At 34.8% G+C, this 19,168-nt stretch overlaps 1 protein-coding gene across 5 annotated transcripts in view; it reads right to left on the bottom strand.

Moving 5' to 3' along the window:
* SGCG (sarcoglycan gamma) overlaps nucleotides 1-19,168 on the bottom strand; it is a 140,007-nt gene that overhangs the window by 44,588 nt on the left and 76,251 nt on the right. For all 5 annotated transcript variants that reach the window (XM_082780437.1, XM_082780438.1, XM_082780435.1 and 2 more), the window contains 2 exons: nucleotides 6,011-6,112; nucleotides 2,771-2,858 (listed from right to left, as the gene is read on the bottom strand). In XM_082780437.1, the coding sequence (XP_082636563.1) occupies nucleotides 2,771-2,858; nucleotides 6,011-6,112 (190 nt within the window). The remainder of the gene's footprint in view (nucleotides 1-2,770; nucleotides 2,859-6,010; nucleotides 6,113-19,168) is intronic.

Here is a 19,168-nt window from a genome sequence, read left to right as displayed (position 1 = left end):
TACTTCTATTGAAGACTGGGTATTTGAATCACTCTTAATAAGTTATTAAAATATTTTAACAGATCACTTAAATCACAGTCTTCCGTAAGTTAAAATGTGTTTTCATTATGATCTTATGAGTGACACTATATTATATTGTCATCTTTGAAATAATCTTTAATTTATCTATATACCACATCACAATGGCAACTATTCATATTTATAAGGTGAACTGAGTATTAAGAGATAACTTCAGCATGCTGGCAACTGTGAAAGGCATTAATTCTTTAGCAATGTCTTGTGCATATGAAGTAAATTACCCATACTATTACCCAAAGTGTTTTTCACTCTTTTTTATAAGAGAACATCATCTTGCATGTATTTTGACCAGCTAAGGATGACTAAAAATATCAAACAATTTATAGATGGTCATTTAATCCAATAAATTGTAACTTGCCCCAGTCACTGTTGCTTGGCCATATCTTTAGGTATTAACAGAGTTCTTTACTCAATTAATTTTTACTGGTCTTTCAACACTTTATTAGTCTAAAATTAGTATTGTTTAATATTAGTAATATTTCATGTTAGTATTTACAATGCTACCAATTATCCCAGACATCATTTAAGACCAATTATTAATGAATTGAATAAATAGAACTGGCAAACAGAGATTACTTAGACATGAATGTATTTTAAGTAATATGTAAATGCATTTTCAGCACTTACTCTTGATGTAGTTCTGATTTTCCCATGCTCAAATCATTATCACACCCTCTTAAATATTTTTGTAGTAGTTTTAAAAGAGCAAGCCAAAGTGCTGTCAGAACTTCCCCCTTCAGTGTTGAATCTGAGTTGCTTTAAAACACAGACCACTTTTAAGAGGCTTGGGATGCAGGTCTTCCACTCTAAACTCTCCTCCTTCCTCATAGTTTCCTCACATATTGCCTAAGCCAGATAAAGCCTGTCTGGACAACATGAAGCATTGGGTTTTCCTTTGGGAATGGGTTAAAGATCATAAGATGTAACAATACTGACTTGCACATTAATGGGAATGAGGCCAGAAGAACCAGGTGATTAAAATCAGAGAAACAGAATTAAACTACCATTAAGGAAGGAAAATACTAAATATGGATAGTACTTGCTATAAATCAGTCATTATGGCCAAGTCTGCTTCTATCCAGCAGAACATTCCCCTCTAAATAACACAGTCCCTATATGATATTGGTTCGTATTGACCATTCCCAGGCAATCAAGTCTTTGGTTTACAAGTCCTCTTTGATCCAGATATCTCTAACTCTACAGAACAGATACGTTTAACTTTCTGTGTATTTAAGAAGGCACATTCCCATGCGTTCTCCATACCATTCTTTGTTAATGCTCTCAGAAGAAAGCCTCTGTGGTGACTGGGAAGGCGAAAAGAGGAAATTAAAAGAGAGAGGTCTGAGGTTTTTTTTTTTTTTTCTTTTGGCTGGCACAATAATTAAAATACCTCTCCTTTCAGTAAAATATGTAATTTAACTACTTTCAGCATTGCAGCCTCTTCATTAAGAAGAAAGATAAACTATGGATGACTATCTCAGATAGAGATCATTTAAGGATGTCAATTACAGTACAGGTGCCAAACACTAAATGAGCAATGCAGTTACAACACTCTTCAGTGCCTATATTTTTTCCCCCACAATGCTTCTTAAGTCTTCATGCAGAAACGTCTGTCTGAAGTGATGCACCTTACTCCTGCCAGTATGTCATGTTTCTGGCTTGAAATAAGGAGGTGCCTTATTTCCATAGGGACATAGTCCCATAAGCGCATTGTGAATATACTAAAATATGATAACAGAATTGAGTTCAGCAGAAATCTGAGCATTTCTTTTCATTTTCATGCAAAACCACCAATTAATGATGGGGTCACTCATCTGACTAGTGTCTAAACTCAATTCAGGGCTCAGTATTCATGAACATATGTACAGCACACCTTTCCTATTAGCAGTTCTAGGTAATGCAGGCTGGACACAGCCTGTCAAACAATTCATCAGGCTTTCAGGTTACTGTCTGACATGATTTTACTTCTAAGTTTCTCAAATTGGGCAGGAATCAGGTTGGACAAATTAATGTGGTGATAAATGATCTGTTCTGTGGTTCACCCTTCCCAAAGGGCCTCCTGAGAACTTCTCATCAGGCAGGATGGGGACCTGACTACAGCACAAGAGTATATCTGGTCCCATGATGGGAATCCACAAGCAGACAAAATCAACAGCATATGTTACACATAATGGAAATTTTAACCATGTAATACGTACTGTTTTGGTCATGTGGTCACTGTATTGTTACCTATTGCAAAGTAGCTTAATGGCAGTATCAATAATATGAAACTAAAAGTACTGTACATTTCAAACCCTTCATTATTATCAAAATGAGATATGAGTTCCACTACTGTGATTTGATAAATATTTATGAGCATTTTTAAGAGGAATGATTCAGATCCTTATAATTAGCTTGAATGACCAAAAAAAAAAAAAAAAAGAGAGAAAACATTTAAAGACCAAATTGGGATTAATTAGTGACCTTTCCTGCATAACTCTGCAATAAAGAAGTGCTTTAAATATTTACATAATTAATGCTTAAGTGAGAAATGGAAATATACTGTTGCTATTTATTAAGTGGCAGCTGCACTATCTAAATGTGGCCGTAACAGTATAAAAAAATCACATTTAACTTTTTGTATTCTCCAAGCTCCTTAGAAATATTTATTAAATCCAAAAACAGTGAACAAGGAAATATTACTTAGACTTACCCACGTTTAATCTGCCTGTAACTTCTCCATTTGAATTGCGAGCATTCACAGTCACATTGTGAGTAGACTGGAGAAGCAGTGATGAGTCCTGAAGTATGGAGAAAAAACAGTAGATTCAGTTGAATACTTAGAACTGTAAATAATTTTCAAAATTTGGTCTGGGGTATATATTAACTCAGTCACTGAAAGAGCTCTGCAGTTACAAAACCATCCACAGGTGTCATCAAATAATTTGGGCAAATACCTTTGATTATTTCAAGTATATCAGATTTAAAATATGAAACTAATTATAGAGAATATTTCAAGTGGCCAAAATCTATGTTACTGGCCCATTGAATATGGTTGTTAATCTTTTAAAAAGAAAAATGCTTTAGTATTAGATTAATTACTTTTCTATACATAAATTGAGGCTTCCTACAAGGCAATGGCCAAATTATCAGGAAATATGTGATACAAAGAGAGTATTAGAAAGCTGTCTGTTTGTGACCTCAGAGGGGATTCTCATCCCTAGTTTCTAACTATTTGAATACTGTAAAATACCAGCCTCTTTCAAATATATTGCATCTGGTACCTCTTCTGGACTCAAGCCAGCATGTTGAAAGGCTAATCCCTGAAAATCACTCCCAAATCACGTTCGCATTGTAATCTAATATACAAGTTAACCTGAGAATTTTGAATATATTTTATACAAGGATTTTTGCTATAAACACTTTCCTAGAAACTGTGGTAAAAGCAATAAACAGTTTGGAATATGACTTACACATTTTTGTTAAAATGGATGTCTTACAAGTAGAAAGATAGGCTATCTCAAAAGAAGTCATTAAATAAGCAACATAAATGAATATCATTTTATAAATTACATCAGATAGAAATTATAAATTGTTATTGTTGACTTATAACAGTCAATGAAGATCAGATAAATACATTACATTTAAGTGCGTGTTCTAAATGACCCACAAATCTGGGCATCCCTGGTAAACTTATTTTGACTGCTATTGGTTGATTTCAAATATAATTTACTGATTTGTAATGTTAATTTGAAGTGTGAATAAACTATATTCTAAATCTGCAGCTGCCACATGTGTTGTTGACTAATTAAAGCCTAGTAACATATTTCTAAATGCTCAACTTTTATCTTGTTATGAATATGTATAAGCTAAAATGCAATGGTATTGCCCACAACTCTGTGTTGGCATAACAAAAGCATAAAGTTGTAATAGGCTCCAGAGATGATACACAGCGAGTAGATTTTCTGCTATATATTTTCTTAGCACTTTGGAGGCCTCATTAGGTGAGAAAAGCTGTTAGGAGACTACAAGCAGAAAACACTTAAGGCAAGGAAGAAAGCTGCTGTGATAGCCTAATTCTCTAACAGGCAAACTTAGAAAAAGAAGTCATAACAAATAAGCAATTTTATGAGAGTAAATATATTGAATGACACTCAGGAGATCAAGCTACAGGCAATTAAACCTCTCTAGAGGCTTATATTCAGTAGAGTTCAAATGTTTCAAAAACAAGCATGGAAACAAATAAACAAAACCCTGATGAATGATCAGTTCATAGGGGGCAGAGCCATCCAGCAGCCTCAAGGCTCTAATTAATACATGCTACTAATGATCACAATGGGTCATTAGATAGATGGGTGTATATTAGATGCCACCACACATCTTCCTTCCTATATGGTACTAAAGGTATTAAGAGGAATATTTTAAAAAAGTACAAAGGGTAGCTGAACATTGCATACCTATTTTTCTGTGCAGTGAGCTACTAAGTATTAGCTATGTTGCTTTTAAAAAGTTACATGTTTTATCAGATAATAAAAAATCAAGAGAAATTCAATTTTAGCACATAAATACTGTTTACACTGCCTATGGGGCAGAAAAGAACACAGCATAAGAAATAAAATGAAACTACAGTTTTAGTAACAGCATCTCTGTGTCTAAATAAGAGCTGTTCCTGCTACTGGAAAAAATTACTGCAGAAAGAAAGAAGAAAGTCTTAATAAAGTATGTTGGCATTGCTTGAATTTCAGTCACTGAACATTTTAATTACCTAATCCTAAATCCTATGTCAACCATGTTATCTGATAAATTTATTTACCTTTTCTTTTGCCATAGCAATACAAATGCTAACTTTTTCTTTAGTTTCAGAAAAGTCTAATACCTGGCTATTCTTTCTATTGAAGTAGTAAGGATGATTATGAAGTAATGAAAGAGTCAAAGCTGGCTTTTACTCTCATTGAGTAGTGCTTCATCCTGTGAAATGTCCAATTGGTTGATGATACTGCTCATAAAATATTTTGTGAGTTTGTATGACAGAAGATAGCTCCAAAAACTATTTTTTTTTTTTTTGTTGACAAGAAACAGATATTGCTCAAAAAAAAATAATAATAAAAATCCACCTGCTTCAGAATTCACCTGCATAATTCAAAACCAATTCAGATTCTATCTTCATCAAAACTCAGTACTTTAATAGAAATCTTCCATACTATACCTACTATTCCATACTATGCATACTATTACTGTTGTTTTAAAGTTAAACTGCTTATGAAATACTTCCTTTGACCATTTTTTTTAACCTCAATAATAGTAATAAAATTTTTGGTATACATAAAATTCAATCTGAAATATTTCCATTAAGTCTTGTTGGTTTTACATACACATATATAAAGGTGTCATGCACTTAATTCTGCTGTCCTAGAGTGATAAAAACTGAACTTAATATAGAAATTATAACTTTTCCTACAGCATCCACTAATTTTAGAGATATCTACACAGTTCTGTAAGCTTATAAATTCTGTAATGTATGAATAAACAAAACAAGCAATTTCACAGGGAAGCATACATAAAAATATTCTAAATAAAAATAATTAAAAACTTTCTATACATTCTTAAAAGCATTGCTTATGCACATCATCTTTCTTAATTCGTTTTTAAGCAATTTGTAAGCATATGCCTAAAAGAAAAATGTTATAGTATCTGAACATTGACCTAACGACCCTGCTTGTAAAATATTTATTATATTCTTGCATACTTCAATACAATATTTATATATCTACAAAAATACTACACACATGCAAAACTGTGAGTGCATAACATGTATAAAAATACATATCCATATATTTACATTATACGTATATATATATTTTTCCCCCTGACAGGTGCTGAGACTTAACCTAAATTCAACTGCTCATAAGTGCATTAATTTTATTTCAGTATTTTTGTAAGATTAATTGCTTACCACTCTAGAATGTATTTCTTTGGCATAAAGAGGGAATAAGAATTCTGATTCCCCTTCTAGACGAAGGCCTTCTTTTGTAACACGTAGATGTCCCATTCCAGTCTGAGGAGAAGAAGCAAGAAGTATGTGCATTTTAGTATTGTTGCCATATTTCTCTTTTGTTCATTTCAGAAACTGAAAATGTCCAGAGCTGTCTGCCTAACCTCTATTTATAAAGATACCCACACTAATGCATTTAATTTTTTGTGAATTCTTCACTTATATCAAGAACATTTTTCTTTAATAAATTGTAGCTTTCAAGAAAAAATTAGTAATTTTTTTGTTTGTTTGTTTTCTTGTTTTTAAGGGAAAAATACAATATTCATTATCTTAAAAGGAAGTGCATTTGTATTGCTTGTGCTGAAATACTTTTTGTACTTCTAAAAATCATGAAAAATAGTTTTACACACAAATGCTCAAAAAACAAACCTTATGGTCATATCTCAAGATTTATTCTATCAGCGTTATACTTCACACAGAATGCAACACTTCTAAGCCCATTGACGGGACAAAGGGAGATTTATATTTGTTTGCATTTTCAATAATGTCTTCCTTCTTTTTAATAGTTTTTCTTTCTTGGGTTCATTCTTTTCCTCCTCTGATCGTAGGCTCAGGCTCCTCCTCTCACACTATCATATTACTTTCTCCCTCACCTGCTTGCTAGTTTTTGACCTCATTCTCTTAGTCTCTTTCTCACAATTCTAGCCCAGCTCCACCTTCCACACTTTCAACCCATTTTAAACTTTTCTTTCTTTTACCATTATCACAGCATTGATAATGTGAAAAATGAATCTGGAAATACTACATTAAGCAAATCAGAGGACTTTTAGGCTTCAGCCAAAGGACATTTCTCACAGGTATTTAGATAATTTATAAAGGATTTGCCCCCTGCACCACCAATATAGAGTGAGAAAAAAGCTGAAAAAGTATTACAACACTTACAGCTCAGCCACATACAAAATTATTCCAAGTCCAAGCTGCCTCAAGCTACAAGAAATAGGTGGGAGAGCTAAATAAAAACAATAAATCCAAAAACTATTTCTGTTCCAAATATTTTTCAGGCTTTTCTCCATGTAAGGAGAGAAGAGGTAATAGATGACAGGCCATAGATCAATAACCTATTCAGCTAATTAATTAAAAAAAGCATTTTTTACCACTGGAAAAAAATGTAGCTTTAGCTGTAATTATTTTCCAATATAGCATGTTCTCTCCAATGAAATGATATATTTTATATATAAAAAGTTAAATAACTTCTAACCAGACTACGTTGAAAAACTTTTTTTTTTTTTTTTTTTTTTTTTAAAACAGGCTTAAAGAAAGATGAAGAGAAACAAACTTTGCTTAAATTCCATAAGGTGGGAAATCCTCATGTCAGCAGTTCATTCTGCTGGAGAGTACCACTACGATTCCTCCTTGGTATGAGTTTATTTAAGGAAAGAGGCTTTTAGAATAGCTATCCATGGAATCTGTTATTTTGTGTCAAGTATTTTACAGCTTTGAAATACATAGTGTACTGACTTTTCTCAGTACACTAGATAAAATTTCTGAAGTCTAGACCATTGCAAAGCTTTTTAAAAAGTAGCTAGAATACATATCAGGAGTCTAAACTAAACTAATACCTGTGATGAATCCCCTATGTAATCCCCCTATGTAACCTTCATAACGATTTCTAGGCACCACTGAATGATTCAGGTATGTGATTTTTTAGTGAAGACTATAGACTATTTTTTCTAACTTGTAACACAAAACAGAGATAATTTCAACACTATAAAAACACACAGATTTTAAAACAAATAGAGGTTTTAAGACAAACACTTTTGAAAAATATAAGAAAAATCATGATATTCTAGAGAAATACTGGTAATAGATGTCTGTCATTTAGTTAAATAAATTAAGGATCTGATTATCTGCTCTCATCTCATGCCTTTTCCCATGAGGTGAAAATAGACTATATTAAACGTCATTAGTTTTTAACACAGTTTTCTTATTTTTCTTGGAATATAGGGAACTAAGTAAACAGTATATTATAGAGTAAGCTAAAAAAAAAAAAAAAAAAAGACTGAAAAATTTGAAATTTAAGAAGGTAGAGGAAGAAGTAGCAATCAGGGAAAATTATAAACTCTTGGGTGACAATTTCTATACTGACTTTGGCATTGCCAAGAGACAAAAAGCTGCAACTGATGCTGAAAATGTAAATTTTGCAACTTACTCTGCACACGTTTTCTAATGGACTCAGATTTTTCTCTAATGTTTATTCCAAAAATGCGGTACAGACAAAAGAATATTTGACATCAAGAATAATACACCACATGGCAAAATTTAACATTTTAATTTACTTATATATTTATGTTCTTATTTTCCACAAATCCAGACATACCACTCAGGATTACTTTGTATACGTCCTCGAGTATGCACCATTTTCTTCATCAAATATTTCATTTAGGCATTAGCACAATGCTCACATTCTTACATGTTTGAGTAAGAGCCTCATCATCCATTCTCATCATCTGGCCATGGGGAAAATTCTATTATTTCCCTTTGATAATAGGTAAAATGAAGTTACACAGAATGTAAAAGAGACAGATTTAGTGTGAACAGGTACCGTAATGTACTGAGATGCAATGATAAGTTCCATAAAAAGGAAGAGTATAATGGTAACACATTATGTTCTTTAAAAAACCTTTCTGCTTCTTACGTTACCAGTCAGGAGAAGCCAATTATAATTTACCGAGTATTGTGACTTCCTCAGTGATGAGTAACCTTGATGCTTTCCATCTCAAGGATTTGATTATGTTCCTCTTCAAATCCTTGGATAAAAATATTTTATTGACGTGAGGAAAAGGTCCAAATGTAAGTTAGATGCAGGCTTTGATACAGTTATACAATAAACTATTGATTAGGGAGAAACGTGCTTCATTAAACATAGCAGATGTATAGTAAGTCTGGACTCCTGCCGTCCTGATGCTGGTGACTGTCACTGATTGATTGTGCTTATCCTTAGCCCTACACACCGCTGTGTGTAACACCCTGAGACTCCTATGTTTTCCAATTACTAAAAGCTCACAGAAAGGCAGGGACTGAGCTGTATAGAAGATGAGGATGAAAAGGTACTTCTCTGTAGACACTGAGCAGATTTTGCTCGCCCTGCAAGTTTACTGTTGTGGGAACCTCTGGCACCTACCAAAACCTTTCAAAGTAAAGATACAATTTAGCAACAGTGTTCAAAAAGGTGTGACCAGTTATTTATTTCAAAACTGGCAGATTCTAATTGGAATAAGAGGAAGCCTTCCAGAAGCCTTTTTCATCATTTGAAAATGCTCCTGTAGAGGTAAGCACTTGTAGAAACAGAGCCAAGGGATTCTATAATAAATGCAAGCTCTGAATGGGTTCAAGCCTCTTAAAAGGTCAGCAAAAGGCTCTTTGATTTGGAAATCACAGTTTAAAGCATATTTGAACTCTATTTATCCAATTACATACATCAGATACTCCAAAGTTCCTAAAATAATTAGCTACCACTACTAGAATATTAGATAAGACTCATGGTGCTATGGAACATTTGCATGGGAGGACCATCTTGGATGGGCTATCCAAGTCTTAGACTCCGCAACATGACAAATGTGAAATAATTTTCCTCTGAAAAAGGGGAAAGCAGTTCTGTTCTCCACAAAGTATGTCCAGGAGAGGTTCAGGTTGGAAATTAGGAGACATTTCTTCTCGGAAAGCATAGTCAGGCACTGGAATAGGTTGCCCAGGGAGGTGGTGGAGTCACTGTTTTTGGGGTTGTTTAAGGAAAGGTTGGACATAGTCTAGTGGGTGACATTAGTAGTAGGGGTATGGTTGGACCAAATGATCTTGGACATCTTTTCCAACCTTAATGATTCTGTGATTCCATGTTAAGTCTAGCTAACAGGTTGAAGGAGGTGATTCTTCCCTTTTCCTATCATGACACCCCACTTGGAGAAACGTGGAGTAATGCATTCATCTCTGGGGCACACAGCATATTAAAGATGTGGATCTGTTCAAGTGGATCCAAAGGATGGCCACAAAGACGATAAGATGGCTGGAGCACCTCTCCTATGAAGAAAACCTGAGAAAGTTGGGGTTATTTAGCCTAGAGAAGAGAAGGTTTGTGAGTGACCTTTATAGCAGCCTTTCAATACCTAAGAAACGATGGGGTTTATCAGGGAGTGTAGTGACAGAACGAGGGACAATGGTATTAAACTAAAAAGAGTGTGGTTTTAGATTAGATATTAGAAAGGAATTCTTTACTGAGAGGGTAGTGAGGTACTGGAACAGTTTCCCAGAGAAGCTGGAGATGCCCCATCCCTGGAGGTGTTCAAGGCCAGGTTGGATGGGGCTTTGAGCAACCTGGTGTAGTGGGAGGTGTCCCTACCCATGGCAGGAGGTTGAAATTAGATGATCTTTAAGGTCCCTTCCAACCTAAACTATTCTATGATTCTATAATTCCATAATTCTATGATTATATGACCAAAAAAGTCACATGGAATGTGATGCACATTGCTGTGGGACTATCAAGAGGGGAAAAAAGCAGCTCTAGGGCTCTTGTACCCACACCAATTTGCTCTCAGGCAGGTGAGCAACATACAGACTATAGCTTACGGATTCAAAAGAGCATCAAATATATATTCAGGATTTATCTCCCAAGCCAACATAATAATGTAGAGGTCTGCTGTTTGGGGTACTTGGCCCTTAAAAATGAGATGAGGCATAAGGAATATTCATTCAATTTATGCCGAGTGTTTCTCATCACCTAAATTCAATCAGTACCCATAGCTTGCATTTTCCTACCAATGTAGGAACTGACATACATGGGGACTCACTACTCTTGGTCAACCACTACTTTTATTACATCGTATCGTATCGTATCGTATCGTATCGTATCGTATCGTATCGTATCGTATCGTATCGTATCATCACAGTTTCTGTACTTTCTCAGAATGTTAGTCTCAACTGAAGTCCTCAAACTCCTCTAACAATGGAAATTAAACTTCTGGTCTATGTAACAGCTAAAAGCTGCACAGGAAGTTACGTATTCTCCTCTTTTGGGAAGAAATCAGATGCAGAAAAAACAAGCAACAGTAAAATCTTTAAGTTAAATCAGACAGTAGTTTAGACATGCACTCATCTCAATTTTAAGTGGTTCCTATTTCACAACTTAATAGCATATTTGATCTGTAATACCAGTTCCTTGAATATTTCAAATTTTCTGAGTATTAGAAGTCCACACATACTGTAGTTGCTGATTGAAACTGATAATTATATTAACTTCAGAGTAGATTGGATGCATTATTTTGATTCAGGTAAACACCTTATCTTATAGGATACTTGCATCCTACTTTTAGGTCAACCCAGGGAAAGACTTTGGCAAGTTCTGACTGAAACATCATTTGTTGTGCCCCAAAGGTAGTTCAATTAATGGCTTTATAGATCCAGCTTTCACTGCAGTATTTCTTGCAGCTATTACTATTTAGAGAACTTGCTTTGCAAACAAGAGCATACTGTTTCATTGAGATAATAGGGCTTTGGGTAGAGATTGTTAAAGAGCAATCAGCAAAAACAGGACTGGTAATGAATCTGATGAAACTCTCTGTTTGACTTACAATATCTATTTTGGAGCTAAGTACGTGCTTGGTATAATAACATTACTGATACCTCATCTCATTTTCTATTGCAAGGACTCTATTTCCTGGGCTCAGACAGAGAAGGTTATCCAATTCCTGTTCTCAGATGACAATGGTGTCTTTTTTGTCAAAGATATTGGTCAAATCAGAACAGTTAGCAACAGCAAGCATTCCTGGTATAGAAGTTAATCTCACCTGGCCAGCAAAGGGCTAGATAAGTCCTGAAACACCACTCCCTGATATGATTAGAATGATTGCAGGTAATATTCCCTTGTCTAGAAAAGTAGATGGCCACTCCAAACTCAACAGTTTTGTACAGAAATGGCTATGAAAGATGCCAAAAACATTTTCTTATTTTTGATGAATTTTTTTTTATAAAATAAAGTGAAAGCTTTAGGACAATTTGTATATTTCCCAACACAGTTAATGAGGAGTTTTAAAAACATTTACATTTTAATTTTATATTATTTAAATTATATTTATACTTTGTCAAATTACTTTTTTCCCACTACTGTATGTATACAGAAATATGTATTTGGAAAAGTTTAGTAAGCCGTCAGTACAGGTACATATTATGCTATTTAAGTGTGGAGAAGTATGAATTCTCATTATCACTTTGCTTGAGCAGACACTAAGGCACAGGCAAATGTTTTAACTGCAAGAGATTTCAAAAGCTAAAAAATAAATAATTTCTTTCAAATATATGAGACCATTGTAAGATGTACACAGAATACATATGGAGATGCTACCTGGATTCTTAGTGAAAGGAAAGAATTCTGGACAACTTATTTGAGTAAAAAATGATCAGACAAAACACGTAAGGTAAATTTGGGGCCATTAGTATGAGGATCTGATACAGACCTGTGGAAGGCTTTTGAGAAACCAAGAATATAATAGCTTTCTGTTTATTTCTGTGGACATGACAGGCAGGTTTCTTTAAGTGAATGAATAACAATGGAAAACATACATTAAATAAACAAGAATGGAACAAATTGTGGGAGTGATCATCTGCTCCTTGAGTTTACAGATTTGGGGATTTGTAAAAACAATGGTAAGGCTACTAGTAAAATCTTTATTACATACCTAAATATCTTCAAAAAACATGTAAAGATATCATAGAAAACCACTGTTTTCTCGTTTCTTTGTACAAAAGGCAAAAAAAAAAAAAAGAAAAAGAAAAAGAAAAAAGTGTACAGCTTAGCCATAGGCTATTGTACAATTCTGAAGAATGATATATTCAATTCTTTGTTTTCTACATAATGGTCCTCCATAAAATAAAATAATAAAAAATAAAATAAAATAAAATAAAATAAAATAAAATAAAATAAAATAAAATAAAATAAAATAAAATAAAATAAAATAAAATAAAATAAAATGTATAATTTAAACAAATATATATAGGCAGCCATCATTTGGGAACAGTGATTACATTTCTGTCTCACTGATCTCTACTGGAGCTCAGTAAGCTCAGGTCATTTTAACGTTGGACTCAAAACAGACGTCCTAAGAGTCCCACACTGAAAAATAGCAATTGAGAAACTGCAGAGTGAATGTTTCTGATCAGATGGTGGGATTTCATGCATTCTCCTGAAGAAGATGGCGGCTCAAGGCTTGGACGGGTGTACACTTTGCTGGGTTAAAAACTGGCTGGGTGTCTGGGCCCAAAGAATTGTGGTAATGGAGTTAAATCCACTTGGAGGCCAGTCAATAGTGGTCACTTAGATATCCACTGTCTCACAGAGACAGTGGGAATGGTTGTGGTCTGGTTGGAGGCAAAATATATTTAATTTAATGGAAAAATGCAAAACACAACTCTTCAGGATTGTTCAGAATAGAAACTATGGAATATTATTGTTCTGACTTGAGAATTTTTTAGTAAAAGGATGAGAATTTGTGAATAATTAACTACGTTTGCTTTTGCTTGATTATTAAAAAATGTGGCATCTTCAAAATGACAACTAATTCCATGGAGTATACACTGTTAATGATGAAATTTGTGGAAAGGCTGTTCAGATTCATTAGTATATGTCTCTGCAGTGAAGGAGAACTCTTGCCATGAAAGAATTTTCTTTACTCTACATTTTATTGCTGATAGTCAGGTTTTAAATGTTCTAAATGATTGGTCACCCACAATTTAATATGGCATGCTATTGCACAGCCTAGTAAGTCAGAAAGTGTTACTTGATTTCCAGTTAAAAATATCCTTCCTTAATGCATCATATTTCTAGTTTCATATTTTGCAAATTTCCCTAAATGATCCTCTCCTTCATAAGTGTCTGAACTTATCAAGTGCTTAAATAGTTGCTTAAAGAAGTATTTAAATATATAATAAGTTAATTTATTTCTAAATGCATATAATATTCATAGATCTAGACTGGTATCATTGTCAGCTAACTAATGAACAGATGTATGTTTTGTTTAGTAAAATAATATAAAGTTACCTCTTTGACATTTTCTCATGCCATTAAACTTCAAAAAGTAATTAAAAATCAAATTTAGTACTTAATTTACATTGACGATTAATTGCACATAGGAACCCAAGAAAATTAGCAAAATGGTATATCAGGGAAAAAAATTTTGGGGTACAGATATATGGGTAGAGTAGTCATTAACTGAGACAAAAGAGGAAAATACATGCGAATGATATTTGGAAAACATTGTACTTGTCAGGACAGTTGCTGCAGCTGGACAGTTTATTCCAGTCCCAGCAATATGTGTGCATGAAAGAGAAACTGGAAGACCACTCTCTAATCAAAAAGTACAGAGACCTTCCCAATTCTCATTGCCTATGTCTGTATGTCCAGGTGAAGTGCAGATATGAGAGCATGTAAAATTTGCCCTGTCCTTAGGAAGAACCATGGTTAGAATATGCATTGATGGACTGGACATCATGTGCTTGGCCTCCATATACCAAGTTAATTCCAGTCATAATAAGGTGATCCACAGATTGTTCTAAGGCTTAGTATTTGGGCTTGACTTTCCACTTGTTAGTGACTCAGACACAGGTAAGGTTTAACATGCAGGAGAGCATGAGACTGGGTGCACATTCAAGTCATGTTTAACTGACAATGCAGCTAAAGTAGTAAAGACCTTTCTGCCTCTCTTACTTGCACTGAGATTGAAGTTTTGTAGCAGAGAAAAACCTGTGCTACATGCCAAACTCCAGTCTGGAGAAAGGCAACTAGTTATCCTGGGGAGCACATTTGTTTCATGATTCTGTCCTTATCAACCTGAAATAGAGCAGGATTCTCTTGGCCTTTCTTGTTCCATGAAACCGTAATAGCTGGGCATTTGTGAAAACCCATGTAACCATGTGTTTCTCCATCAGTTGCTAAAAAGATTCAGAAATACTCTTTGGCACACAACTGTTCCTGGCATTACGGTAAAGCAGCATCACGTGAATGATATAATTGAATAAGTCTTCACTGATTACAGTGTAGACACAATGGATCAGTATTAAGGGTGAAGTTCTGAATACCAATTCTATATGTGACAGCAGAGTAGGAAAGCTGAAGACGGTTGTATTCAGGAGAAAATGTGAACTCAGTCTCATGAACCTTGTTTTATCTAAGGAATATAAAGGTATGGGAAAAGTAATAATGTGAAAAGAAAAAAAAAAGTCATAAAAATGTCAAAAAATATGTATTGATCTGCCACCATGCAAGCAAAAGATTATAGTTGTTAAATCGTATCAGTTACATAACAAACTGAGAAGCCAAATTCCTCTTGTTAATGCCTCATGCTAAGCAGCTAATCTTTGTAAAGCTTTCTGATGCTACAAATCTATAAAGCATTGTTATTCAGATTAGCTTAACACTGTCCAATTTCCCCAAGTTATTTTCCAGTCATGCAGCCTTCTAGAGCTGTGTTAGCATTGAATCGGTATGTTGGGCAATTATTATTCGGGACTTTAAAATAATTTAAGAATGAAATTCCAACCTACAGATCCTCAAAAGTCCTGCTTGCTTGTCCAACAGATCTAGAAATATTGATATAAACACAATCAAAATCCCATAAGTAACTACCTTATGAGTAAAGTCTACAGGGATAAAGAGTGGCAATGTACAGATGTCTTTTTACATAAGAACAAGTAGTTGCAGGAGTTAACTGGGATGTTGCACTCCCAGATTAAAATTCCTCCTTTCCCTGGGAAAATCTGTTTTCATATCTTCTTCCATAGATCCATGCTCTATTCAACATATTATAATACATTTGCTGTTATGAATGTTATAAACTCTTTTTCTACTTTGTTTTTCTAGTTTTCTTCATATAAATTCATTAAATAGTAATTGGAACAGAAGCTACAACAGAAGCCTCTGTCTCCAAGATAAGTGCCATCATCATCTGACAGTTAAATCAAGTGTTATCTCTAGCCCAACAAAAATTGAATTATTCCATATAAATTAAAAGTTTAAATTAGAAAGACTGACAGATGCCCAATTTTGTAGGCTATACCACAGTAAGGAGTTGAAAAAGAACAATGAGAGTAAAGGATATTCTTATATTCAATATATTCAGTATTTTCCTAGTTAAGTATTTTAGGATCTGATAGTATGTACAAGGATGAACTTTAATCTCATATGACAGCACCTAGCCCATTAAGTGATGGCCTTAAAATTAAAATGTTATAAGCTAAGAGTCAGTGGATCATTTTAAAATTGCACAATCATTTTTATCAATTACAAAACAACAAAGTAAAAGAGGAAACTAATACATATTTTTCCCATGAAGCATTTCTTTTCTGTTTCTCAGAAGCATAGGATATATTAAAAATGAGTTTTTTGTGTAAAATCACCAGTATAATACAATTAAAAGAAAAAAAAAAAACACAACATGATATTCTCTCTTGGCAACATCAGATGGACAAGCACAAGATAAAACTTCTAAAAAACGAAAATTAACCTACATTTTGTCAATATCACTCTTCTACTGGGGGGCTCAAAACTGGAGGCAATGTTGTACGTGTGCTTTAATGAGTGCTGAGTAAAGGGGGGATAATCATTTCCCTCAGTCTCTGGCTCTGCCCCTGCTCACACAGGATCTGTTGGCTTTGTTGCTGCCTGGAAACCCCAAGGGAGGCAGAACTACATGTACAGGCTATCTTCCAAGCCTGATCATCCAGTCGATTTTTTAACCCATCTGGTTGCCCATCATGTGGGCAACTAGGATACAATAATACTGTGGAAGAATATTGAAAGCCTTGCTAAATTCAAGGTAAATGACATACAGTACCCTCCCCTCATCTATAAATCCGGACATTTTATCACAGATGTAATCACATTGGTCAGTCATCATACACCTTTACTAAATCTATGCTTACTGTTCTCATTTATCCTCTTCTCTTTCATGCACCTTGAAATGTCTTCCAAGAGGACTTGCTTTACCATTTTCACAGGAACTGAAGTGGGATTGAGCAGCTTGTAATTCCCTAGGCTGTTCATTGGACTTTTTTTTTGGGGGGGGGGAGGGGGGAAGATGGGGAGACAAGCAACACTTGCCTTCTTCCAGTTATCATGGATCTCTGCAGTCTCCATAAAATTTCAAACATGAGTTTGTAAGGCCATCAGACAGTTCTCTCTGCACCCATGGACACAGACGAGCTGGTCCCATAGGATTATGTAGGCTGAGGTCTTTCAAACAATCTCTGATTCTGCCCTCATGCACTGCTAGTAGTTCTCCTTTCACTAAGCAGAGGCCTGGGAGAACTTGCTGGTGAAGACAGAGGCAAAGAAAATAATGAGCACCTCAGCCTTGTCTGTGTCTGCTGTCCCGTTTGGTAATGGACACACATTTTCCTTGTTCTTGTACTACTAATGCAACAGAACAAGCCCTTGATGTTCCCTGAAAGTCTTAAATAAATCAGAGTTTTGGCTTTGCTGACACATGAAGCTTGATACATTTGCTTGCCCAGTCAATGTTTCTAAATTTCTTCTAGGAAGCTTGTCCCTGCTTCCAACTATTCTACATTGCTTTTTGCATTGGAGCTCCATTATGAGTACACTGTCTACATAAGCCTGACTACTTAATCTTCCTGAGTTTCAGGATAGATCATTCCTGCATTTGAAGAATATTGTTCTTAAATGTCAGTAAGTTTTCCTGAGTAACTTCACCCTTCAGATCTGCCTCCCTTGGGATTCTGTCTCCCACATGGAATAAACCAAATCTGCACCACTGAAGTCCAGGGTCTGTACTCTGCTACTCTCCTTCCTCATTCCCTTCAAGATCTTGAATTCCACTATTTCACAAATACTGCCATTGATTACCACACTTCCCTAGATCTACTTTGTTCATGAGTAGCAGATCCTACTGTGTGTTGCCTCTAGTTGGCCCATCCAGTATTCATAATCATCAGTTATTCCAGACACCATCAAGAAATCTTGACTGCTTCTATCCTGCCATATTTGTCCTTTCAGCAGCTGTCAGGGATGTTAAAGTCCCCCTTTTCAGAACTATCAGACCCCTCAGAATCACTCACGTCTTCTGACATCCTGGTCCTGTTGCAGCCCCAAATTCCTTAGGATTCTTAGTTTTTAAACTCTTAGGACTATCAGTCCCCTTTAGTTCTCAGAAAGCCTCAATACATAAAAAAATGAAATCTGGAATTTCCATTTCATGAGCAATTTTGATATGTTATGTCCACGGGAAAACACCACCAACACCACCAACAAAACAGCAACCACCTGCAATTTTTTCCAACTTTCTAATTTTCATGTAGTTCCAGTTTTTAAATTGTTCTATTTCACCTTATTCACCAAGCTGAAGGCATAAATACTTAATCCTGTCTTCTCTAAAACAGATGAATATAAAGAATTCATAGCTTACTTCCCTCATCTCCCTAAATAACTTGAGACCCTGTTCCCCCAAACTCTGGGAAAGAAAATGAAAAAAAGAGTGAGCCATATCTGACACTCATAAATCAATCTGCACAACCTGGAGATACTCATATACTATGGAATTGGAGCACTATGAGAAAAGGAATACATTCTATGTTCAGGTTGTTCCCTTTTAGCCTAGTTTTTATGAAATTGAATGAAATTCTGTTCAGTGTAGTGATGCTTATTAAATTCTGAAGGCCTCTCAAACAATGGAGTTCAGAAAAGTCTCTGTCTTTCATCATCCTTCTGAATTTCTACAAGAAGATTAAAATCTATTCATCTTGCAGCATGTCTATGTCTGGTTCGTGTTCTCCTTTATCAGGTTAGCTTGTTTGCTAGTATTTATCATACTGTCCGTTTTCTGGGGGGGGCGTTGAGACAGAAGGTGTATCCATGAATTAATTCTATGCCAAAGCCATAGAACTCTGTTTTGCCATAGAACTCTACATTGCCAAAGCCAATGCAAACTCTGTTCAGAGTTCCATTATTATTTTTATCTGTATCTATATCTATTAATGGATATAACGTATGATCATATGATGCTTGTATATTCTAAAGTATATTAGTAAAATACCTTTTTAAATACTCCTCATGTGTGTGTT

The sequence above is a fragment of the Aythya marila genome (assembly GCF_965140915.1).
Source record: "Aythya marila genome assembly, chromosome: 1".
In the NCBI taxonomy this organism is placed as follows: Eukaryota; Metazoa; Chordata; class Aves; order Anseriformes; family Anatidae; genus Aythya; species Aythya marila.
This window is presented reverse-complemented; position numbering and strand designations above follow the sequence as displayed.